General features: G+C 41.8%; 1 protein-coding gene across 2 annotated transcripts; it reads right to left on the reverse strand.

Annotated features, from left to right (window-relative positions):
- Nucleotides 1–1,669: 1,669 nt before the first annotated feature.
- On the reverse strand, nucleotides 1,670–26,650 carry SEC11C (SEC11 homolog C, signal peptidase complex subunit). 2 transcript variants are annotated; one of them, XM_026715414.2, is made up of 8 exons: nucleotides 26,424–26,650; nucleotides 24,821–24,906; nucleotides 21,843–21,892; nucleotides 16,060–16,169; nucleotides 14,036–14,185; nucleotides 9,870–9,989; nucleotides 7,203–7,260; nucleotides 1,670–6,192 (listed from the first exon to the last, which is right to left on the reverse strand). In XM_026715414.2, exons 3-8 carry the CDS (start codon nucleotides 21,882–21,884, stop codon nucleotides 6,139–6,141), a joined length of 534 nt encoding a protein of 177 aa, XP_026571199.1. In that variant the 5' UTR covers nucleotides 21,885–21,892; nucleotides 24,821–24,906; nucleotides 26,424–26,650; the 3' UTR covers nucleotides 1,670–6,138. The 2 variants fall into 2 exon arrangements, with proteins under 2 accessions (XP_026571199.1, XP_026571206.1); XM_026715421.2 differs by lacking the exon at nucleotides 24,821–24,906.
- Between the last annotated feature and the right edge of the window lie 518 nt (nucleotides 26,651–27,168).

Here is a 27,168-nt window from a genome sequence, read left to right on the forward strand (position 1 = left end):
CTGAGAATCTTCATCGACATCACTGTCAAATTTAATCCTATTCCCTGAATCCTGCGATCCATGGTATTCCCTGTGATGTTCTGTAAAAGCAAAGGTTGGACTTTGAAGAAGCAGAACAGGCAGAGAATGGATGCTTTGAACTTTGGTGTTGGAGACGACTTCTCAGAGTACCACGGACAGCCAAGAAAACAAACCAGTGGATCGTTGAACAAATCAACCCATAGTTCTCACTTTCTGGGTGGCATGGAATTAAGAACAGTCAAGGGTGAAAATTCAGAATGAAATTAAGACTTTGCTGCTAATTAAGTCCGCAAGTGTGTTATGTAAAGTGCGGATGCCATATGGGTCTCTTAAAAGGGATCTTCTTAGGAAGAATGATCTTGTGTAAAATGCAGAATTAAGCTAATGTGATTTTTGTTTTGGAAAAAAATAATAATTTACGTACATATTTTTGCATAACGTGAGAGAATTTATGAAAAGTACACCATTTTCAAATTTATGTAAAATCCGACTCTTCTTTTGTCTTTTCTTTTTGCTGTAAAATTCTGCTTTCCATATATAGGATTCAGGTATTTATTTATTTTTAATAGGGCTGTAGAATGCTTATGACTCAATTCCAAAAGTAGTTTCAAAGTGTAGGGGCATAAGCACCTTTAAAAGCGCCCTTTAAAATAACTATGTCTTTTCCCCAGATCATGAAATTAAGCTAACTACTGCAGAAATTTCTATCAGGTAATATGTTTTGCTGAATGTGTACAATACAGGTGTTATTTTAAAGCTAACAGCATCATTTCAATAATTGTAGAATTGGAAGGCTAGCAGAGAAGAGATATGATATACCTGTTTGAGATATAAGAAGAGCTCATTTGTTGTATTTTAAGAGGTGATAAATTACTAAAATTCTCTATTTCTATACCTGAAAGCAAATAAATGAAGAGCATGTGTTCTCAGACAGAATATTTTAAATACGTACATATACATGTCCAACCAAGCTTAGCACAAACCAACTCCTACAATGTAGAAAAATATTTTCATAAGAGGCAGTGTAAGGAAATTCCTTACCCAAAACTTCTTTAAGAAACTTCTTTACGTTGGAACATTTTTCGGTGGACAAATATTATTTAAAATTCTATAAAGTCAATCTCACCCAGATACTCAAATATTTTCAACTTTGTGTATTCTGATATCACCCATCATTAACTAGGCTACTCAGAAGCCCTTCAATAACATATATGCTTCTGTAATTATTTGTATAAATAAAGCATTATTTTAGTGTCAAAAGCACACAAATGTTCCATGATTTTAGGTGTTTTTTTTTTTCACTTTTTCCATTTTTATTGTTTTCCCTTCTTTTTTTAGTCTCTTTTAGTACTAGTTAACCTTTTAGGTATATAAAATACTTTACAGTTTATATAAAATACATTTTCTCCTTTATCAATGTTCTTTGGATTGCTTGTATTCTTACTTGCACTAATTGAACGATGAACTGTATTGATTTAAAATATAATAAAATCACTACCTTTCAAAAGAAGACTACAGCAATAACAAGAGGCCCAATTATTACGTTCCCATGTTGGAAAACAACATACGTTTTGCACAAGTTGTTTTTTTGAAATAATCTTCAGCACTAACTACAGAAATACAACCACAGAAAAGAAATACAATCCAGTTAAGTTATAAAACCAAGACACCAATGTTTTAATGATATTATTGCATAGCATGGTAAAACAAGAGAGATGGATGGGTGGGCATCATATTTATTAGTACAGCTCAAGGACTGACAACTTGTTTTTCATTTTACTCTTTGTGGATCTTTTCACAGAAATCTGGCAAACCTTTATAGCCGTTTACTTTTGAAAAAACAGACAAAGGACCGACACATTTATTACCATGAAATTGCAAGGCAGAAGTTAAACAAAATACCCAGATTATTCACATTTTTAAAGTGATTTTCCTAAGGCCATGAAAGGAATTTAAAAGGCCAAGAATAATGTTGGAAGGGCAAATATTAGGCTTTTAAAATAGAATGTGATTTCGGGTAGAAATTTTACACTACAAATTCTATTTACCAGCCCCATCTGATCGGAGCTACAGAAATTACAAAGGATTATGCCAGAAACATAGATATAATGAAAGAATTTAGGTCAAACTTTTCCCCATTTCCTTGTTCCAATATTAGAACTTATACATAGTTCAGGATTCAACTGTTGGGTTCTTGGCTGAGCTTGGTAGTGGACAATTCAATACCAGGATAGGATATGGTGCCTACGGCCACTAATGAGAACAGCAGGGGCCATTCTCACATGCACTGACACCAAGAACCCAAAAGTACCATAGAGAATAAAGATGACAACTTTGATGGGGATTTGCAAGTTCCATTGCCAGGACAATGAACAGTACAACATATTTTAAGTCCGCAACAGGCAGATAATATTCAGAAGAGGCTCAGACAGAAAACTTTCTAATTCTCTGAACTGTTAAGTAGGAAGAAAAGATATAACATAAATAGACATGCAAGATTCTGTTATTATTATAGTTTAAGCCTTCCTGATTTTTTGGGGGGGGGGGGGGAGGTCTGGTTTGGTGTTTCTAGTGGACAAATATCTTATATCATTCATTTACTTTCAGCAGTCCCATTCTTATTTCGAGGTGGTCTAAATCCTATAATAAGAAAAAAAATTCTCCTTTTCTCAATGCTTAGAAAAGCAGCAATTTCAGGCAAAACATCCAAACACAGGACCATACTTCACTATAATATAGCTACTTCGGGCTGATGGACCCTCTTATAAACATCCAAATAGCATCATCGAATAGTTAATGATTACCAAATTGTCACATCATACTAAACTATTGTTCTATTACCTGTCACTTACTGACTGCAATCCTGGCTTCACAATACACACATCCAAAAGTGAATTGAAATGCTTATAGCATTTGGCAGTTAAGCAATCCATGGTGAAGTGAACATTAGATCTTTGCAGCACCACAGATACAAAACGCCACTTCAGGATGTACTGGAAACGTTTATTTTCCTATGACTACCAACAAAGCTAAAGGTTTCCCCCTTTCCAGTTGTCTCGGACTCTAGGGGTTGCAGCTCATCCCCATTTCTTAGTTGAGGGAGCCAGCGTTGTCCGAAGAAAATTTCCATGGTCATGTGGCCAGCATATATATATGCCGGGGTGCACGGAATACTGTTCTCTTCTGTGATGACCCGGGGCGTGGCACAAAGGCAACACAGTCAAATAAGCAAGAAGAGTCCCTTTATTATCTCCAACTTTGCCCCCAATATCTAGGTTACCTTCTGGCTGGAGAAAAACTCTCCCAGGAACAGCCTTTGACTGGAGAAAATTCAGTCCAGAACAAGGTACATACAACTAACTAAAAATCCAAATAAACCAAGCTGCAGTAATTAACTTGACAGGGCACGAAAAGGACTTTCAGCCTTGAAAGCATGGCAAAACTCACACAATTGGGAAGACGCCAGGAACACAGATAAGCCATGACAATACCAGATAAATTCACGATTTGCTCCCAACAGCTTGCTGCACGCAGCTTCCCTTTTAAAACACTGTGTTCCCAGCTGCAGTTAATGAAGGGCATCAGGGCCCTTTCCTCCCCCATAAGCCACACAACTCACATTGCTCTCTTCTTCGTTTCTCCCTGTATGCTCTAGGATGCAGAGGGGATGGGCCTGGGTCTTCCTCTGAATTCCCTCTCCCTTGCTCTGCCTAGCCAGACTTTGCCCTTCCCCAGTTTCTTCCACAACCAACGAAGCCACACAGTGAAGTTTCAAGAAAACAATCAAGCTCAGAGAGTACCAAGGATCCTACAACAGTTTCCTACAATTACATGGTAACCTTAGAGGTCAAATATACAATCTGGGAAAAGTTGCAGCTCCAGAGTCAAACTGGAGTTACGTTCATGTCTTGGCATATACTCCAGAACAACTTTTTGCCTCTGAGTCTGAAACCACTACACAGCCTTAATGAAAAGTTTCCCCTTCTCAATACAGCTGGATTCATGGTTGGTCAAACTCTTGAGTTTAGTTGGTTTGCCTGACATTGTGAGAAATGGAGGTGACTCCCACATATTCTATCAATTAAAAAAAAAAAAGCAATAGCCACACCAGATAAATGGAAAAATGACATGCTTTGGTTGTCGATTATATGCTGTGAAATCTAAGCTACGGTCGCAAATTCTGTAAACCTGTCACTTTTATTACAGGCTATTCACAAAACCATGAGGGTTTTAAATGATTGATAACTAGAAAAAAAATGTTACATTACTGGCACAAAAAAGTGGGTGTCAAACATATTGTATCAGTTGTGTAGGCATCATGTGCTTTCGAATATTTTACTGAGCAAGGAAACTCCTCTATAAATATTAAATTTTAAAAGCTGCAAAGGATATCATTTCTTTCTTTTTTTAAAAAATCATCCTCCTTACTTTTTATAGCAGTGTTTCTGCCCCCCAGCAAATTTAGGATGTGGGGGATTTCAACTTCCAGGATTCAAGCAAGCTAGGGAATTCTGAAAGTCGAAAGTCCACACATCCTAATGTAGCTGAAATTGAGAAACACTCATTCTATAGCTTTCTTAGGCTGCAAATCCAAATCAACAGAACCCTTGGGACTGACGGATGATTAAAGGAACTCAGCAGCAGCACAGTTAGTCTCTGACTTACAACCATTTGCTTAGCGACTGTTTAAAGTTATAATAGAACTAGAAAAAAGTGGCTTATGTCCACTTTTTACACTTACAACTGTTGCAGCATCTGCTTAAGAACTGTGGTAGGAAAGGCCATAAAATAGGGCAAAGCTCACTTAACTGTCTTGCTTAGCAACAGATATTTGGGGCTCAGTTGTGGTTGTAAGTTGTTCTATTTTTCACTCAAACTAGGCTAGACATCTAAAGGTTTCTCATTACACTACAGGTAGTTCTTCCTTAACAACCATTCATTCCACAACTGTTCAAGGTTACAACGATGCTGAATGAGGAGACTTAAGACCAGTCCTCAAAGTTCCATCTGTAACAACCATTCCCACGGTTACACGAGCACGTTTCAGGCACTTGACAAGCTGCAATCTGTAAGTACATTGCAGCATCTCATTGCCACTTGCAACCTTCACAGCTGCCTTCTGAAAAGCAAAATCAATGGGGAAGCCATCAGGAAGTTGAAAATGGCAGGTCACATGATGTCATACTTAACGACTGGATGAGATTTGCTTAACAATCATTGGTTGATTTGCACAACTGCCATTGGTTAAGTTGGCATGGTCATGTAATGCCAGGCAACTGTGTCACTGAGTGGCAGAGTTGCCAGTCCCAATGAGTGTTGTTAAGCAAGGACTACCTGTACAAGTGCCAAGGCACTAACTCAGATAATGTCACTGTAAACCTTGATTTTCGGGCTGGTTTGATGAAGCAATGCAAACTAGAAGAACACCACAAAGGCGCATGGTACAACCTTATTCAAAATTGTGGTTTTCAATTCTTCGTTAGAAGCATTTGTCTTTGTGAAATCATTCACAAGAAGGGGACTGTTGCTCAAGAAATCATCATCTGAACTGCTGCCCGGGTGGGGTTGGTGTGAGATGGGAATAATTTGAAGCGGGGTACAAATTGGAGGTTCCTTGCATGGAAGTTGTAAATAAAAACGAGAATTCTCAGTGTAGTCAAGATTCATGGCTGTGAAACTATTCTCCAAACTATTTTCCAAATAAGCAGATCTATTTTTTTCACTCATGACAAAAAGTGAACACATAGTAGGAATCAAAACAATTATTTGCTAACAAAACAGCCAAGAGAATCTTGCCTTCCGTAACCTGGTTTTAGACCGTAATTTATGTAATCTCCACCCAAGATGTCCAAAAGACATTTTGGGTTGAAAGTTTGGGGAGCTGAACCAGGCTGGGGAAGATGGACATAATAAAATATATATATATATCTGTGTGACTCAATGAAGGCAACTGGGCTGCCCATAGGTTAGACTGCAACATGAAGAGGAACAAAACAAATACAATATGGTTTGCACAGGTCACATAATATCATCTGCGGACAAGGGGACATTTCAAATATATTAGTATCTCTTCATATAATTATGCTGATAAGTTGTCCAAGGCAATTCCAGATTCTTTTATGATTCCCGTTTCAGAAGTACATAAGCCCCCATGACAGCTAAGAGAGCATACTGTGGAAAAAAAAACAAACACATGGAATATTATTGTGTGTGGGCACCATGTTCCATAGCACATCTTATAAACTAAATATGTTTTTGAGGAATGCTATCTGCAACTTTTCCTGCTGGCTTCTCCAAAAAGTCACCGGGGAAGCCAGCAGAGAAGGTAGCAAATCGCTGGTCTCCCCCACCTAGTCCCATCTTCTTCCTACACTTATGCCATGCCAAGTCATTCATACACACCCCGACTTGCACCATATCCCCACGCAACATCCCTGACCTGCACGGTGCCACTTGTGTACCCCCTTGTACCCTGCATAACCTTTGCCTTTTGTACATCCTCTGCAGGACACCTCTTGTGCACTCCTGGCACCATTTTCTACCCATGCCACATCTCTCATGCACCCTCCCTGATCTGTGCCTCTTATACACCCCATCATACTCTCTCCGACCGCCACAAGCACCTCACAAACCCCACCTCTGACCAACATAGTGTCTCTTGTGTACCTCCTCGTACCTTCTCTGACCCGCATCTCCCATCTACCGCCCCAACTTATGTGTCACATATATTTCTCCTAATCTGTGTAGTGCCTCTCACACACCGCCTTGGGCCACCTCCCATGTTCTTCCTTGCATATTGGTGCACCCTCCCAGACCTTCTCTGACTATGCATCATGCACTCTTGTGCATCCTCTCCAATCCACATCTTACACCCTCAGTAAACAACCAAGCATCTCTCACACACCCTTCAATAAACTAGCTTCAAATTGCTGACAATGTGCAAAACTGGCAATGTTCTCCTCAAATCTATTTGTTTAATTATTACATTGATATAAGCCTGACTCCTAACATCCCGTTTGGACCCTCCAGATGGGGTTGAAAATATGACTCTCATAATTCTCAGCCCCAAAGAGAAAACTATGTGAATGGTAAATATCAAGCAGCTTTTCTTGTCTACATGATAATGTTCATTCTAAATATACAGATCATTTTCGTAGATTCTCAGCTAAATCTGTACCCACCTTAAATTTTGGATAATCATTCATGATTATGGTCACCATTCCAACATATGGCAAAAACCTAATTGAGAGAAATTAAAGATAGTTGGCTTATTAATCAATACAGTCATTGTCTCAACATTGGTGAACAATAAATGTCAGGCATGATTGATTTAATATATTAGTAACTGAATTTACATCCCGTCTCTCCATATGAATAGTATCAAGGTTGCTAATATTAAATATAAGATACAGTATTAGGGTAACACATAAGAGTTTAAAAATACACTAACTAAAAATGTTTTAGTAAACATCTTAAAACACTGAAAGCTACAAATGTTGCTGCCTGCATGAAGCAACACACAGTTAGTCCTTGACTTACAACTGGTATGATGCTTAACGGCTGCAGGTTTCGCTTAACAATTGTAGTGTTCACTGAGCAACATGGTGATTTGCTTAAAAACTGCCAGAAAAAAAGGCACCTGAAGGCCAGACAAGGAATAATGGATGGAAACTGAACAAGGAGAGATTCAACCCAGAAATAAGGAGAAATGTTCTGACAGTGGAACAGAAGTTGCCTTTGGAAATTGTGGGAGCTTCACCCCTGGAGGCTTTCAGGAAGAGACTAGATTTCCATCTGTCAGAAATCGTGTAGGGTCTCCTGCTTGGGGTGGTGGTGGTGGTGTTGGACTAGATGATCTACAAGGTCCCTTCCAGCTTGTTAATCTGTTAATGTTATGATCCACTTTATGACTATCACAACTGACAACTGTAACAGGCAGGCTCCATTATGTTTGTAAGTTGAGGACTATTCTAAGACCATAGGAGCCTGGTGGTGCAGTGGTTAGAGTGCAGTATTGCAAGCTACTTCTGCTGACTGTCGGTTGCCTGCAATTTGGCAGTTCAAATCCCACCAGGCTCAAGGTTGACTCAGCTCTCCATCCTTCCGAGGTGGGTAAAATGAGGACCCAGATTGTTAGGGGGCACTATGCTGACTCTGTAAACTGCTTAGAGAGGGCTGTAAAGCACTATAAAGCAGTATATAAGTCTAAATGCTATTGCTATATTGTTAGCCCTGTTGAATCAAGCCAAGGCCCATCTTAATTCACCATTTTGTTACACCAATTACTTCTGGGGTTCTTTTGCCATTTATGCCCCTGCAAACTGCATTTAGAAGTAACTTCCTATTTCCTCATTGTCTCCTCTCCAAGTACCAAAAAGACTTGAGCAGATTAAACTTTTGGAAGATCCACCAAGATCATTCTGGAAGGTGCTGCTACCTGCTGTGATTTCCCCACAAGCCAGACATGACTTCTGGGAATTCCTGAATGTGTCCAAATATTTTTTTTTCTTGGAAATAGTATGGAGGATATTGTACTCATTCTGGATTTCTTTTTTTGAATTAACTTCACCTTCTAGACTTCAGGGATTTGCTAAACATTTTTCATCTAGAAGTATTGTTACCTGCCGTAGACATCAAAATAATAATTTAAACCAGGGGTGTCAAACTGGCGGCCTATGGGCCAGATGGATCACGCCCACCCCAGCTCCGCGAAGGGGGGAAACGTTGTGATGTCATGTGATGACAACCTGAGGCGGCGAGTTTGACACCCATGATTTAAACCAAAGTGAGGTTGAACAAGTATTTCCAGCTCAAAATGCAACCCGTTTTCAGACAAACCTTGTTGTCAAAAGGGGCTCCCAGAGCCCTTCAAAATAATTTTAAGAATGATTTGTAATGTTTACAGTGTTTTTCATTTTAATGAGTTGTATTGTATTTTGAATTTATTCTTTTTTAATGTTTAATAAGGTTTTTAATAATAATAATAATAATAATGATGATGATGATGATGATGATCTGATCGATGTGATTGCCCATCGATCACATACTGAGCTATTGCAAGACAATTGCTCAGGCTGACTACAAATAACGTCACAACAGTCGCTCAGATGATCCACTGGAACTTGTGTCACAACTACCATCTCCCTGTAGCAAAGAACTGGTGGGATCATAAGCCTGAGAAAGTGGTTGAAAATGAGCATGCAAAACTACTGTGGGACTTCCAAATACAGACTGATAAAGTTCTGGAACACAATACCCCGGATATCACGATTGTGGAGAAGAAAAGTGTGGATCGTCAACATTGCCATACCTGATGACAGCAGAATCGACGAGAAACAACTTGAAAAAAAATCACCAGATATCAGAACTTGAAAATTGAACTGCAGTCTCTGGCATAAACCAGTGTAGGTAATTCCAGTGGTACTTGGCACGCTGGGTGCTGTGCCTAAAGACCTAGGCAAGCACTTAAAAACAACTGGCGCTGACAAAATCACCATTGGTCAGCTGCAGAAGGCCACCTTACTGGAATCTGCTCACATAATACACTGATACATCACTGCAGTCCTCAATGCTTGGGAAGGGTTCGACTAGTGATTTGTGATACGAAACCCAGCATAGTTATCTCGTTTGCCGTGAACACTGTCATTTTTTGTGTATAAAATAATAATAATGTTGAGGATTGTATGTGGCCCCAAAGTCTGTGGTGACTCATCCTGAAATAAATGCGTTTTTCCAAATCAAACCATGATGCTAGCAGGGGAAAGGCAAGGAGAGAATTCCTTCTGCGTCAGTCACTGATATTCCGGCGTTCGCAAGAGAGGCTGCTTGCATAACCCAAGTTTACTTACCCCCGTGCTCTTCCTACGACGTCTTTTTTTTCTAGCCAGTTCTGTCCTTCTTTGTACAAACCTCTGTCATCGACTTCATTATTGTCGCCCTTGGTCAAAAATTTGATGTTGCCATTTTCTCTGCAAGCAAAGCAACAGGACAGGGAACGGATTAGCGCTTCATTGATAGCAGGTTTCGCTGATAGCAATTTTTGAAACGGCTTACAAACCACCCGAGAGCAGGGCCAAGTGATAAGATAGCAATAGGTACACGTTGTCCTTCCTGTTATTTTTAAATAAATTGTCCAGGTGTTTTAGGACTCCTGCTATCAGAGCTGAACAAGTATTTGGCTCTCCCCAGTGCCCATTACAGGTAGTCCTCAACTTACGACCACAACTGAGCCCAGGATTTCTGTTGCTGAGTGAGATGTTAAGCCAGTTTTGACCCATTTTACGACCTTTCTTGACACCGTTGTTAAGTGAATCGCTGCAGTAGAATAGTTAGTAACCTGGTTGCTGGGTGAATCTTGGCTTCCTCATGACTTTTGTTGGTCAGGAGGTTGCAAAAGAGGATCATATGACCCCGGGACGCTGCAACCGTCATAAATATGAGTGAGTCGACAGCCAAGCGGTTGAATTTTCATCATGTGATCATGGGGATGCAGCCAAAGTTGTAACTGTGGAAAATGGTTGTAAGTCACTTTTTTCAGTGTTGCTGTAACTTTGAACGCTCACTAAACAAACTATTGTAAGTCAAGCACTGCCTGTAGTAAATACTATATTTACTATAGGTAGTCCTTGTTTATACTAAATACTATATTTACTACAGGTAGTCCTTGTTTATACTATAGTAAATACTATATTTACTACAGATAGTCCTTGTTTATACTAAATACTATATTTACTACAGGTAGTCCTTGTTTATACTAAATACTATATTTACTACAGGTAGTCCTTGTTTATACTACAGTAAATACTATATTTACTACAGGTAGTCCTTGTTTATGCTATAGTAAATACTATATTTACTACAAGTAGTCCTTGTTTAATGACTGGTTGCTTAGGGACTGTTTAAAGTTACAATGGACTTCCCCAGAGCTGCTCACGGCCTATGTTCTAAGTTCCAACTGTTGTCCAATGTTCACTTGATCACATTTTGGGCTCTTGGCAAACAAACTCAATTGATGTTTGCAGCGTCCCACAGTCACATGACCGGGTTTTCTGGCATTTATTTATTTTATTTATTGCTGGTTTCCAGTTTTCTGGTTTCTACCCAGTGAAGAAAATTGGATTCATTTAACAACTGCCGGGTTCACTTAACAACCACGTCAAACAAGATACTATAGTAAAATTGGGCGTGGTCATGTAAGATAACCTTTATTGTCATTTTTTTTTTACTGCAAGCACACATTAAAAATGAAAATCTGTTGCCTGCTCTCAAGAGATAGTCTGTATCTACCCACATACATAATACACATATATACATGCTATATACATACATAAATACAGTATATACCTGCATTTATGTATTCATGTGAACCAGTAGTAAAAAAAATTGAATCCCACCACTGGTCCTAACTGCTTTCAATAGCTCAATATAGGCAGAAAAGCTTTCGACCTCCAGTTGTTGCTGAACTACATCTCAAGATCGCATTCCTTCCACCATTCCGGCTGGTACTGCTGAAAGCTGAGGTTCAGCAATATCCGGAGGGCCTCAGATTCACCATCTCTGGCTTTTGGGGAGAGCTTAGGATCTGTCAATGGATATTCCCAGTCATCCAGACAGGGATTTCTGGAAGTTGAGTTCAGGGGAACTGGGCTTCCTGTTGGGTTTGAAGAGTTTTGCTAGTATCTACTTGGATAAACAGTGAAACGTTTCAAACCAAAAAAAGGAGTTCAGTTGTCACACCTCAGCTTCCAGAGATCTGACAAAGAATTTTCTAAACTAAATGAGTCAGGTAGCTAAATTATGGAAACTAGCATTACCTATAATCCAGAAATGCATCAAATGGACAAGCAATCCATTATATATTTATATAATAAATTGTTGGGATAAATTCTACAGCAGGAGTCAGCAACCGGCAGCTCTGGAGCCACATGTGGCTCTTTCATCCCTCTGCCTGCGGCTCCCTGTCGCTCAAAATATGCGTCACAATTGCTAATGTGCAACACCTGCCAGCACGCAATTTATTGAGCTTTTTTGACCCCTGGTAGGCCAACCATGGATAAATCCAAGAAAAGAAAAGTTTCAGAAGAAAACAGAATGTTTAATTCAACTACATATGCTAGTTTTGCGGCAGCTCAGAAACAGTCAGGCACGGGAAAGGTTTTGTGGCTCCTGGTGTTTTCTTTTCTGTGGGAAACGGGTCCAGATGCCTCTTTGAGTGTTTAAGGTTGCTGGTCCCTGGTCTACAGTGACCAAAAAACAGGAGTTAGCTGGTGCTTTTTCAGACCAACACTTTCCATTAAAAGGAGAAAACTTTTGCGAGTTGCAGTTTACTTCACCTTTAGATTTGCCATCCCATCCATCGGATGAAGTAAGCTGTAGCCCACAAAAGCTCAAGGTTTTTGTTTTTTTTAATCGAAATTGATTAGTCAGAAAAGGTGCCACCAAACATCTTGATTTTCACCTAGTATGGAGCAGAGAGGTTTAAACATGTCTCATTTGAAGGCTGTCACATCACTTGAGCGATGCTTGAACAGTCGCGTTATAAAAATAATCTTTTGAAAATGTCACGATGTTGCAAGGGCAATAACCCACTCGAAAAATCAGATGTGACATTTGTACTACAAGAAGTGCTTGGAAAATACCGATTCAGGTATTCAAGATGCAGAGAGCCCTTCTCCCATAAAAAAACGGAAAGGAAAACAAAATTAAAAGTGGCACTGGGAGTTGGCATTTAAGAGCACGCAGAAAAGCCTGCCATACAGCAGTTAAGATAATGCGGATGCTTAAATTGCTAATGCTTGCTTTCTTCCCCATTCCCCCTAAATGTGTGCTTTATTTTCTTTTAAATCCAATTCCCCCCCAAAAGCCACAAGTGCAATGCTAACACTCCTTAAAAGTTTCTGCCAGATTAGGAAAGAGTAATTAAATACACAGAAGCGTATCAGCAAATCAACTTTCCTTTACTAAAATTTAAATTCCAATGTCTATGGAGATTCATCCAGGTCATGGTTGTCCCAAAGGTGTTTTTTTTTCAAGAGTCAAATGGACTTTCTGGTTTTTCTTTGAAGACGTTTTGCTTCTTCATCCAAGAAGCTTCTTCAGCTCTGAGTGGATGGTGGGGAATTAAAATTCCCACCATCCAGACCGTTAATCCTTCTATTTCCCCATCATCATCCAGTCAGAGCTGAAGCAACTTCTTGGATGAGAAGCGAAACGTCTTCAAAGAAAAAACAAGAAAGCCCAGTTGCTTCTTGAAAAAAAAGCACCTTTGGGTTAAATTCCGATGAATTCAACATTCATTCTTGCCCTCCAGGGTGAGGTCCACTCCAATTCTCCTGACCTTCCGTAAGAACCTAAAGATCGGTTGGCTTGGGGTTCGAAAGGAGGAGCTTCATGTTGGAGACGGCTGATAGATTAATATCAGATCCTGCGTCCCATCCCTGCTCATCCTACATCTTCTCTTCCCATCTTTTAGCTATTGTATTTGGCACAGTGGTGGGATTCAATTTTTTTTTTTACTACTGGTTCTGTGGGCGTGGCTTGGTGGGCGTGGCAGGGGAAGGTTACTGCAAAATCCCCATTCCCTCCCCACCCCACTAACCTGCTTTCCAGCTCCGTTCTCCTGTGCAGGGCAACACAAGAAGACCCAGCCAATCAGCTGGGACTTGGGAGGCAGAGAAGAGATGGGGGAGGAGCCAATCAGAGGCGGTATTTACCGGTTCTCCAAACTACTCAAAATTTCTGCTACCGGTTCTCCAGAACTGGTCAGAACCCACCGAATACCACCTCTGATTTGGCAGTGTTTATTTATATAGTTTTATTTTTTTAATATTGTAAGCCACCCAGAGTTACCTAAACTAAATAAATAATAAATAATTCATTTTTGTCGTGATTCTGCTCATTTCTTCATCTTAACACCACCCAATAACTTGGAATGTGACTCTGAAAACCCTCAGTTACTCAACACAGGCCTGCTCTGAACCATTTTATCAACTATATTTCGTGTGACCATCATTACTTTTCATGAACTTTAATCACTCTGTGCACGATTGGAATATCTCTTCCTTCAACTTTGAAAACGACTATTTCTCCGGCCCTGATGGGGTCATCTCGGAAATTTGTCAAGAACAAGAGGTCTCCTCTGTGGAAAGCAGGTTCCATACTACCACTAGAAAAGGAGAAGAGAAGAGTTTTTACAATTAACACAATCATCATCTTTTAATGACCCCATAGTCCCTTGCGGAGTGGAGTCTGGGCAACTGAGTGGAGCTGAGTGTTTAATGGCTGGATGCCCTTCCTATCACCAATGCGGAGTTTTGTTCAGCAAATATATTCTCATTGTACCCAGAGAGAGAAATATCTGCCTCTACCTAGGATCAAACTCACAACCTCCTGATTGTGAGGTGAGAGCTTCACCTCTAGGCCACCGCACCACTCATTACAATTAACACAATGATTACCAAAAAATAAATAAGCACAGTGTATTAGATGTGGTTTTGTGTTACAAGGACTAAAATGTTTCAAATGTTTACCTGCAATAGATTTAAATTAATCAGGCTATCTCAACAAAGAAATTCTGTAATTTTTTATCTAAGGTTTCCTCTGTCCAGGATGATTATATGCCGAAGCGCACAGAACCCTGTTACCTTCCCATCCAAGTGGTACCTATTTGATGTACTTGCATTTGCATGCTTTTGAACTGCTAGGTGGGCAGGAGATGGGGCATGTAACAGAAGCTCACCCGTTGCGCAGTGGTTGGGTCTTGAACTTGGGCTGTCAGCTTTCCAGCTGACAAACTCTGTGTCTTTAACTGATGAGCCATCACGCCTCCCCTAAAATTTTTACCTATAGGAGCCCACCGTCATAGTACATTATTGGAAAAGTTCAATAAATGCTTATTTCAATAGTAGAGAATATATGTGGAACTGGGTTAAACCGTTGGGTTGTTGAGAGTGTTCTCTCAGTTTAGTCAGTTTCAACCAACATCAATGATGATGTTATCCACGCTTGTAATGAAATCTCTGCAGGAAAGCTGTTGTGGTTCGCCGGCAGCCTGTGCAGATGGCAGCAGAATCAGACAGTGGGGAAAAACGAGGACTAGTCCGAGAGTCTGAAGAGGACTCGGACGAGGGTCCTGTGCCCGATGCAGAGGTGGGCCAGGACCATCAGGGAATGGGGTGCTGATTCCGCAGCCTCTGGAGTCTGGCAGCAGCGAGGCCGAGGAACCAAGGGAGCCTGTTCCTGGTGTGCGTATGCACAGAGCTGCTGGAAGGCAAGAGCAGCTGAGACAAAAGGGGCAACTCGGGAGTAAGGCTGGGAGGTGATTGCCCCTCCCATAAGATATACAGGGCAGGCAAAGGTGAAGAAACCTTTGTAGGAAGCAAAGTCGTTCATTCTGTTTGGATTAATCCTTGAAGTTCTGTGTGGACTTTGTCCTTCGGTTGGTTTTTTTTATAGTTCATTTGGCACTTTAGTTGTTGGCAGCAATTCAAAGGAGAGAAAGGTGAGTGCTTATCTCGAGGGACTGTTTGGGACTCATTACAGGCTGGGAATGAACATAATTCCCAGCGTTGAAATAAAACAAAAGGTGTTTTAATTAAGCATGTGCTTAATTATGGTCTTGGAAGCCTCGGGCAGAACAAAAGTAACCAAGTTCAAAAAGTACCAACAACCTCAAAAATACTTATTTTTAACATGTGTAGCTTAGGGTGTGAACCTATAAACAAGAATTGTGCCTGGTTTCTCAGTCTGCCCTTATCACATATAAAAGAATACACATGTGTTGTTGACTAATAAGGCTGCTTATACACTAAAAGCTTTTCACAGGAAGAAGATCAAAAGGGAATAGCTAGCTTACTACGACCTAATCAAATTTCATAATACATCTTATCCTAGAGGGAATTTATTAAAGCAATGATGGTTATAAAATCACAACCTCCCACTCACTTTCTCTTTCCCTATTCCCCATTTGGGACAGGGATGAGACAAAAATTGAGGGCTGCAGACTACCCCTGCTAACAAATTCTTTACAAAGAGACCTACCTGAGCACTACTACAATTGGACTCTCACTCCCGGTGATAACAATAAGGCCTTTCCATATCATCAGGGCTGACGACACGATCATGGCAAAATTTAAAACTTGGTAATAGAGCTGCAAGAAAAGAGCAGAATGAAAAGAGTAAATCTCATATATATGGTCTTTGATCATATAATCACCATTGTTGCGGTTATTATTTCAAGAGTCACGGTGCTCATTTTATGATTTTATAGGAAATCACTGAACATCTCCACATTTAATTAGATACAAATTTAACTTTCACCCACACACCATCAACAAAAGACCGTAGTAGCTTTAAAGAAAGGAACCTCAACTAAAATAGTGAAGAACATTAACTTGGACATGAAAAGTAGATCTAATAGATGTTAATGAGTTTTGAGAACAGGGAAGCTGGTTTTATTATTTGGTGTAGTGCCCCTTCAGGTTTCTAGTGGATCTATAAGTCAAAAGACCATGTATTTGCATCTATCTAGCTTATCAATGGAGACCGAGTGGAGCAAATAGCCAGTTTTAAGTTTCTGGGTGTTACCATAAAAGAGGACCCGACCTGGGGTGCTCACATTGCAGACCTGGTCAAAAGGGCCCAGCAGAGATTATACTACCTGAGGCTTCCCAGAAAACAACAATTGAATGAAAAATTGCTGGTGACCTTCTACCGCTGCACCATAGAGAGTATCTTTACTGCACCTCTGTATGGTTTGCCAATTGCACAGTGGCAGATAGGAAAGCTCTCCAGAGAGTTAATGTCATTGCCCAGAAGATCACGGGTTGCCCTCTCCCCTCTTTGGAAGAGCTTTATAGCTCCCGCTGGCCTAAGAAAGTTCAACACATTCTCAAAGATCCATCTCATCCTGGGAACTCTTTTTTTGAACTATTGCCATCTGGCAGATGGTACAGGATAATAAAAACAAGGACAAATAGGCTGAACACAGCTTCTTTCCCAGGGCAGTAGCTCTACTGAATTCTACTGTATAGTAGTACACTGAAGATGGTATTTAATTTCGTTGTACGATGTGCAATGACAATAAAGTAAACTGAATTAAACTGAACTAAACTGAACTAAAGTAAACTGAACTAAACTGAACTAAACTCAACTATCATAATTAGAACTGATAAGAAAAAAACTGCACCGTCCAAAGTTTCCCCTGTCCAGTCATGTCTGACTCTACGGAATAGTGCTCATCGCTGTTTCTTAGCTGGAACCAGGTTTGTTTGAATCCTGCATCACTATATGCCAAGGTGCATGGGACATTGTTACCTTCCCCGCGAAGTGGTACCTACTCCTCTACTCGCATTTGCATGCTTTCGAACTGCTAGGTGGGCAGGAACTGGGGCAAGTAACAGAGGCGCTCACCCCATCGTGCAATGCTCGGGTGCTGAGCCTGTGCTCTCAGCTTTCCAGCTGACAAGCTCAGCACGTTTCACATGTTTTAAGCAGTTACACCCGACTGCCTCAACAGAACAACAAGCAAGGGGGTCGAGTGACAAAGGGTTTCAGGCAGAACAGGGGCATAAGTAGATATTTTATCATTTTTACGTTTGATCGGCACCTGTTTCTTCCCTCAGAACAGTCACTCTTCCCAGGGTGCCGCAGTTGTATAATGAGGGCAACAGTATGGTGGGTATGCATGCGAAGTAGGGCAATCCAAAACCGGTCAACAAGAAAAACAGCACAGCAGCTGAAGAGGCATGAAGGAAATCAACACACGGGAAAAACACGGCATTCAGCCTTTCTTGTCCGCATGGGGTAGCAGGGCAAAGCTCCATGCCAAGAGGTGGCCCAGTTTTGTTTAAAAAAACCAAATAAATGGCTAATAAGGGAAACATATTTATTGCCTCCCAGTACTAGCCCAGTAGAAGGCTAAAAACAGACCCATCGATTTACAATAGCAATAGCACTTAAGACTTATATACTGCTTCACGGTGCTTTCACAGCCCTCTCTAAGCGGGTTTACAGAATCAGCCTCTTGCCCCCAACAATCTGGTTCCTCATTTTACCCACCTCGGAAGGATGGAAGGCTGAGCCAACCTTGAGCCTGGTGGGATTTGATCTGCCAAATTGCAGGCGGCCGGCAGTCAAGCAGAAGTAGCTTGCAGTACTGCACTCTAACCACCGTGCCACCGCGGCTCTATTATGGGTAGTTCTTGAAATATATCCACACACGATGGGTAGTTCTTATTGCTGGAGTTTGCAACCACCACCACAACATTGTCTCCGTGTCCTGATGTGCAATATTCAGCCTTTCTGAACTTCTTTCTTCTTTGCACTGAATCCATTTTGTTGTAGTTCCATACATGATGGCCTTGTGTATGTGCGTGCATGCGCACGTAGGTATAGCCCATGGTCACCAAGCAACACAATCACTGTGCCACTGTGGCTCTGATCAAGTTGTTAAAAGGCTATTTAGCACCAGCTCATGGCCACGCATTTGTACCTACTCATAAAAAGGTACACGATCCTCACCAGAACTGACTCTGAAAATTAAAAAAAAAAACCTCACACTTCCTGAGTGTTGGAGACCTTTGCAGGGTTAGAGGTGGTATAGCACAGGAGTCTCCAACCTTGGCAACTTTAAAACTTGTGGACTTCAACTTTAAGACTTGCGGACTTCAACTCCCAGAGTTCCTCAGCCAGCAAAGCTCTGCAAGTTGAAGTCCGCAACTCTTAAAGTTGCCAAGGTTGGAGACCCCTGCTACAGCAGACAAGTATATTCACACTACTTATTACCAATTGAAAGAATACATTTAGCTCAGGGTTGGAGTCCTTGGCGCTCTCTGAACTCGGTGGTTTGCTTGCAGATGTACGTATAATACAGGCACTCCTCGATTTACAACAGTTCATTTAGTGACCGTTCAAAGTGACAAGAGAGTGATGCTTTTTTCACACTCACCACCATTATAGCATCCCCATGGTCATGGGATCAAAATTCAGACACTTGGCAAACTGAGCCATATTTATGACCGTTGCAGTGTCCCAGGGTCATGTGATTTTTGTGACTTTCTGGCGAGTGAAGTCAGTGGGGAAGCCAGATTCACTTGACAAGTGTGGTTTCCAACCTAACAACTGCAGTGATTCACTTAACAGCTGTGGCAAGAAAGGTCGTACAACGAGGCAAGACTGCCTTAGCAAATGTCACTCTTAGGAACAGAAATTCTGGGCTCCATTATGGTCGTAAATGGAGGACTACCTGTACAACCACAACCATCACCATAACACACAAGCCAAGTCCCTCCTGCCATCCCTACCCACCCCAAGCCAGTAGACCGAGACCAAGAAGAAAAAGAACAGGACTCATCATAAAGTGGAACGACCATATCAGCCACTATGCAGGACAAACAGAAGATTAGCAGAGCTAATCATCCATGAACGCCAATTAGCAGTCAGAGGACACAATGAAAACTCCTTAATTTCACAGCACATGGACAGATTTAACCACAGCGTCAACTGGGAAATTGCGAACATCCTAGAGACGAAAACCAAGCTAAATGCAAAAACACTAGGGAATTCCTGGAAGCGGGTCACTCAGACCAATCAGCCATCAATAGACACATGGAGATAAGCCGTATTTACACATCATTCCAAAGAGACAATAAGAAGGTTAAGAAGTAAACAAAAAGATCAGAACACATCCTCTTCAGCAGCTAACCCCTAGATAAGCAGATATCAATACCAGACAAAACAATTACCCTAATCAAGAAACTATCACAGAAACAAAAAATCAAGCAGAAAACAATACCTTAGCAAGAAGAAAACCACATGCCCAGCAACATTGGCAGGGCAAGCTACTGCATATAAACAAAGAGAAAACTCCACGCTCACGAGCTTCCCACAACGTTACAAGCAAACAACCACGTTCAGAGAGCACCAAGGACTCCACACTTTATACATTGCTACTGCACTTCCAATCCAACCCATCTATTATTAACTTTAAGTGGAAATCTGTGTTGCCCAAAACAGTGCTGATTTCAGGATGTTCAGGCAGTTCTGCACGCATGTGCCCAGGGAAGGCATGAAGTCTGCAGCCTGCCTATATTGATCTAACTAACATAAGGTCAATCTTAGTTTAGTTTACTTTATTGTCATTGCACCTCGTACAACAAAATTAAATACTATGAAAATAAACACAAACACACATCCTTCACACTCCTCACAGTGCATTGAAAACCCTTGGCATTGTATTAACATTGCACCATACAATAGAATTCAATAGAGTTACTGCCCTGGGATAAAAGCTGTTTTTCAGTCAATTTGTCCTTGTTTTTATTATCCTGTACCGTCTGCCAGATGGTAATAGTTCGAAAAAAGGGTGCCCGGGATAAGATGGATGTTTAATAATGTTTTGAACTTTCTTAGGGCAGCAGGAGCTATAAAGCTCTTCCAAAGAGGGGAGAGGGCAACCAATGATCCTCTGGGCAATGACATTAACCCTCTGGAGTGCTGTCCAATCTGCCACTGTGCAATTGGCAAACCATAGAGGTGCAGTAAGTTAAGATACTCTCTATGGTGCAGCGGTAGAAGGTCACCAGCAGCTTTTCATTCAGTTGTTGTTTCCTGAGAAGTCTCAGGTAGTATAATCTCTGCTGGGCCCTTTTGACCTGGGCTGCAATGTGGGCACCCCAGGTCAGATCCTCTTTTATGGTAACACCCAGAAACTTAAAACTGGCCACTTGCTCCACTTGGTCTCCATTGATAAGCAAGGGCTGTTCTTTCTATAGTCCACTATAAGCTCCTTGGTCTTATTGGTGTTGAGGACCAAGTTATAGCCTCCACACCACAAAAACAACTGATCCACTATTTTAGGGATAGTCAGGGGGAAGGATAACAATTGAAAGTGGATGGGGCCAGCATGTACTTTCCCTCAGCTTTGGGACAAGGTATCTGCGTAGGGAGTCAAAAAAAGTCAAGATGGCAGACACAGCTCTGTGATGCACATCCTTATGTCATAGTGCTGCTTCTACCATCTCATCTTGGGACTCAGCCCTGTGAATGCCACTGGGAGTTCTTGAAATTGCCAAGTTTGAGGAATACCAGATTTAAATTGTTTTTGTTTTTGTTTACATTAAAAGACAAGTGCTTTTTAAAAAAAATACAAAAAGGGGAAATAACATAGGACATAGACTGTAAATATGGGAGAGGGGGAAAAATGAGTTTCTAGAAGCATCCAAAATCCGATCTTTTTTCAATTTGCGGCTTTTCTGTTTCAAGACATCAAGATTTATGTAGGGCAACCTTTCTTTCTGCCTCTCCTTGAAGGAACAAAAATGACACAACATGCCAAAAGGAAGTTCAACATCTGAAAGATTCAGCAGGTAAAATTGCTAACACATGGAAATGCCTTGCTAGTTCAACTTGCAATAATAATGCATCTTCCAAAAAAACCCCAGATGTTTTAATGCTCTGAAGAAGGCTTTTTTTTTGCTTGTACTAAAAATAACCAAATCTACCACACTTGTACTTCTGACTGAAAAATAATGTCTCTTATTTTTTTTAAAAAAAAATACAGAAGTCTTTGTGTCCAAGACTGCTGATTTCAAGGTATACATGTTTCAAAACAGTACAGGTAGTCCTGGCTTAACAATGATAGAGATTGGATCTTCTGTCTCTATTGTAACTTCAAAGAGTTGCTGAAAGAATGGTCATTAAGCAGGGACCACCTGTATAAGACATCCATTTCATTAAATCGATTCAGACCGTGGATACAAGCGATTTTGATACAAACAAGCTCACAAGCTGACATCGCAAAACAAACCGTACTCCTCTTTTACCTGGCGCTTGTTCATTCGCCGCAGGTCCCCGAAAATATCCATTTTGAGAGCTATTAAGGAAAGAAAACAAAGATCTTATTCTTAAACTGGAGTGAGTGTAAAAATGCCAAGGGGTTTCTCACACAATCAACGGGTGGTGCCAAAAGTCAGCCAAATTGTCATAAACAGAGTACGAGAGTTGGCACCTCTAACAGTTATCGACTGCATTGGTAGAATTTCAGTCGTACCGCTCAGCCTCAATCCCTTCCACCTATTTTATTATTTTTAGATTAAGCTGGAAGTAGCCTTATTCCTTACAGTAGCCTCTTCCGAGCTGCTGCCTTATGGATATATTTCCTACATCTTAAAATTCCAGTCAACACGCCTCTGTTCTTAATGGGAGTGTCACCCAGTGGCCCTGCTTAGAGTCTTCTCGGGAAGGGGAAGGTCGATCTACAGGGCCATGCAGTGAATTTTTTTTGTCCATCTGAGGCGGGTGGGCTTCAAAAATTTTAGCAAAGGGTTCTCTGCCCAGTTACTGGGTGGGCGTGGCCATGGTGGGCGTGGCCTAGTCGGCCTCCTGCACCACCGCGGCGGGTGTGGTGTTGTTTTTGCCCTCCCTGGGCTCCGGAGCCTTTCCTCAAGCCTCCGGGACGGCAAAAACAGCCTCCTTGGATTCCAGAGGCTCTCTGGAAGCCGGAAACAGGCCCCTTTCTGGCCTTCCCAAACTTCCAGTAGGCCTGTTTTCCTCCTCTCCGAGCCTCTGCGTGCGCCCTGCATCTAAAACATCCCACATGGCGACTCCTGGGAGGGGCGGGGTGGTTGGGGCCATCCAGGAGTGGGATTTGGGAGTTCTACGAACCGCACAGAATCTTTGCTAGGGGCTCTCCTGAACTCCTGCAAACCCCCAGCAACCCCTGATCTGAGGGATAAAATTACTCTGATTCGATCCCAGTTGAATAGCAAGCATGGTGGAAGCCCCGTGGAGATGCCTAGGGAGGGGACTGCACTGGGAGCCAGTTTGCTTCTGGGTCCAATACAAGGTTTGGTTGCGACTTATAAAACCCCACATGGCAAGGGCCTGGTTATCTGCAGAACCATCTTTGTCCCCGTTATATCAATCATCCCACCTGGTCAGGCAGGGAAAGTATGCTGCAGAGCCCATCAGTTAAAGAACTCTGACTGGCGGGATCTAGGATGAGAGCCCTTGTCATGTGGCAGATTATCTCCCCCCCCCATGACATGTAAAGGAGTTAAAACATGGCCCTGTGGCCTCGTGTGGGGAGCCCAGAGGAACACCCAGCCATGGGGCTGGTTAGTCCTCTGAAATCACTCCCCTTGCCTTTTACTATTACTAGTTTAATAGTATTTAATCACTCTTGCCTCCTCCCAAATTTTTAGCTTATACAGCATAATCTTCTTTTTTAATGATCCATTGTGTGGTGGAGTGTGGGCAACTGAATGGAGCTGAGTGTTTACTGGCCGGTTGCCCTTCCTGTTGCCAATGCAGTGTTTTGTTCAGCAGATATATTCTCATTGTGCCCAGAGAGAGAAATATCTGCCTCTACCTAGGATGGAACTCACAGCCTCTAGATTGTGAGGCAATATATATGGGCCATTAAAAAGTGTGAATAATAATTATAAAAATGAATAAAATAATAAAATAAAATAAAATAAAAAAACACTGGCCAAGCTAAGTACAGAGTTATTCAGAAATTAATGTCCACTGATCTATAAAGGGCCAGACTGGAGAAGGATTTTTACTGCAGTTCTTTCGGCCATTAACACATACCACTTTGAACAAAAAAAAAGTAATACGTTGTGCTCATATAACAAGCTTTATTAGTAATCTGGAAAAAAACGAATATATATTAACTCTTTGCAAGAGGAAGGAGAACAGGAATAAACTGTAATGCTCTTCTGAAGGGAAGTACATTCCATGGTGTCGAAGCAATGAGGAACCATTATAAAGAGCCCAATATCAGACATTCAGCTTTGACAGAGAATTTTCTAAATGGAGATATGAAGTCACTTTATATCGTGAGAGGCTCCAGTGAACATATCCCAGTATTATTTTAACTGCCACCAGCTCTTTAGTTGTTTCCCAAATTTGTTGCATGGAAACACTTTTAATAAGAGATAACAAGGCAGAAGGAGCTCAACCAGAAGGCAAATGCCTTTGCAACATAGGCTAAAACAAAGTTATGGATACACAGACTCAGAACTTTTTCTAACATAAAGCTAAGCAGCTGGAAAAAGCTGCAGAAGTAATTCTGTTCAGAAATCAAATCATGGTTTCCAAGACCTCAGATAGTGGATTGAATTTAATCCCAATGGTCGTAAAATAAATTCAACTGTATATATAAAATGCCCAGTTAATGTATACCTGAATCTTGTCAATGAATCGAGCACAATCGAGCATACCAGGCTTCCTACAGATTACACAATTTAAGCGCAGTGTCTGATGTAACAGATACAAATGCTAATGGTATATATCTATAGACTGTGAAAAAGGCTTGCTTAATCCGTTACTGAACAGATGCTAACTGGCTGAATTCACAAACTTTCCATAAGCAAACCACAGGACAATGCAGTCTACTCAAATCCCAGTCAAATCTTGCAGGATCTCAGCACTGAAGACACTATGGCTGGGTTTAGACAATGCATTTAATTTGGTGGTTAGACCAACCATTTATTTAACATGCTTAACTTAAAGGTTAAACTTGTTTGAGATTTTCTGGGGTATGGCACATTGTAGAAAACCAGTGTGAAAGTTTGCAGGAGAGACTGAGAGAAAAAAATGAGAAGAACAATCAACAAAAGGAAGAATAGTTTGTTAGTACGGTAGTTATCTCACATTCTCTCTCCATTTGGTGGGCAAAATAACTAAACGACAGTTTAATCTGGGTTACAAGAAATTCAAGAAAAGATTCAAAACTTAAATGAGGCAGCAAGAGAAGTTTGAAGATTCCTGAAATTTTGGAAGGGGGAATCCTTACCCTAATTTCTTTAAAATTCCGGGTGGATGTCTGTAGAATTGTTGCTTCCTTCACTGCGCTCTGGGTGATGGGGCCAGGTGCCCCACCTGTTTGAGAAAGGTATGATTCAGTCCCTTGTACAAAGCCAAATATTGGGTCAGTTCAGTCACCTGCTTCAGTGAGCTGCAATGGGAGCTGCATTAGTTTCAGTAAAAGAGAATATCTGCAACTCAGGGTTGAATTGGGGAGATCTTGGTGTGCTCTGAGCTGAACTGCCAACTTGCAGACATTTCATTACCCAACATTCATGACATCAAGCTAAGTCCACGAATGCCAGGGAATTCACGGAAGCTTGGCGTTCAGGCAGACCAGCCATCAGTAAGGAGAGGAAGCCACATTTATAGAGCCTTCAAAGGCAAAGTGATGACACATCACATGTGCTTTAATTTGGTGGCTGAATTTTTACATGGTGCCATTTAATGCACAGTCTTTCACATCCCTGTGAGAAAGATACGTAAACTGGATTGAATTTTTAAAATGTATCATTTGATTTTTGACACTTTTATTAGAATATGCTTTTTTGGAAAGTTTTTCATAGTTTGCTCCCAAGAACTTCTGGGACCATGCCCGGCCAGCCTTTTCCTATGCAATCAAGTCACAGGTGAGGATGGTCTTATTGCAAGCCTACCTGAAATTCAGCAGCAGCATCCAAAGCCTGGGCCACTGACCATTTTGGGGGGAGAGGTAGCACCAGAAAACCCCCCATTTATCAGGGCCTGATCTATTGGGGTAGACCCAAAGGAGCTTTTTTTCAAGAAGCAGCTGGGCTTTCTGGATGTTTTGCTTCTCATACAGAAGCTTCTTCAGGGATAGAGCTCACTTGAGTGCGAAATCGGAATTAAGCACATCCTAGTTGGCAATGCAACGTCTGCAAGCACAAGCACCCAGTTCGGAGAGCACCAAGGGCTCCACACCCACTAATTTCCCATTGTCCCATTAGGGGACTGGAGGTTAAAACATACAATGAACGGTTGCAGGAACCGGGCATGGCTAAGGAAGAGAAGCACCGGGGGAGACATGATAACAGTGTTCCAATATCTGAGAGGCTGCCACAGAGAGGAAGGGGTCAAGATATTTTCTAAAGCACCAGACAAGGAATAAGGGATGGAAACTGATCAAGGAGAGATTCAACCTGGAAATAAGGAGAATTTTTTCTGACAGTGAGGACAATCAGCCAGTGGAATAGAAGTTGCCTTCGGAAGTTGTGGCAGTTTCATCCCTGGAGGCTTTCAAGAAGAGATTGGACTGCCATCTGTCAAAAAATGGTGTCGGCTCTGCTTGGATGGGCGGGTTGGACTAGATGACCTACAAGGTCCCTTCCAACTGTGTTATAACTTGTGTTTATCTGCATCCCCAGCTAACCTCTCCAGAAGGTCCCATGGACCGCTGCCCATCCCGTCCCAAAGATTCCACCTATGGCAGGTTGAGCTTGGGCAGAAAAAGCAGGGAGAACTCAGTCCAGGGCTTCCCTAAAAGGAAGCAGATCTCCCCATCCTCCCAGCCCCGGCTCAAAGCACCCCGCGACCCTTCATGCCCAGCCTAGCCAGCCACCTGCTCCGCTCACCTTTCTCCCCCTTGCTCTTCTTCCACCTGCAACAAAGGAGGGCAACCTGGGTCGGAGCTTCTACTCGTCCCCCTACCAGCCCAAGGCGGCGCCACCAGCCCCGCTTTCCCGCCTCCCGATCCAGCCAGCCGCGGACAAGCAGGTGCCACCGCTGCGGACGTCGCGCTTTGCCGCCTTCAGTGTCTCAAAGCCTATTCCCATTCCCCGGTGCTGCTCGCGGGGTCCACAGAGCCACAGATTTGGCCTAGTGGGCATCTGGGAGTTGTAGTCTCCTCCTCGCCGCACTCGCGCCTCTCGAAGATGAGCTCTGAAGTTTTGGAAAACTACCCGTCCCAGAATGCATCGGAAAGCACAAGGCGGGCCTTTCCATTTTCCACTTTGGTGTCTTACTCTTTGGCCTGAACTATTATCTTTTCGTAAGGAGGGAAACGTCTTCCTCGGTGCGGTAAAGTTTTCTTTTTTAAAGTCACTGAAGTCTGATAGAAAAGGAGAGAGTCTGAGAAACTTTTCTGAACTGATTAATTCGAATTCTTCTGTCGGGCTATTGGGACGGCAACTAACTATTTGTGAGGTTCTTCTACCCGTGTACATTGTTGATTGGAGAAAAGAAGGGGAGGGGCTTAGTCGAGATGAGTGAAGGGAGAGTAGGCGTGGCAAAGATGTGGAAGGCTGATGGAGCTAAGAAGTGTCTGCAGAGAAAATGCTATAAATAGACTCTGAGTATTTGAACTTGCAAATTTAGGAT

Source organism: Pseudonaja textilis, chromosome 2 (assembly GCF_049901715.1).
Source record: "Pseudonaja textilis isolate UNSWEBS1 chromosome 2, rPseTex1.2, whole genome shotgun sequence".
In the NCBI taxonomy this organism is placed as follows: domain Eukaryota; kingdom Metazoa; phylum Chordata; class Lepidosauria; order Squamata; family Elapidae; genus Pseudonaja; species Pseudonaja textilis.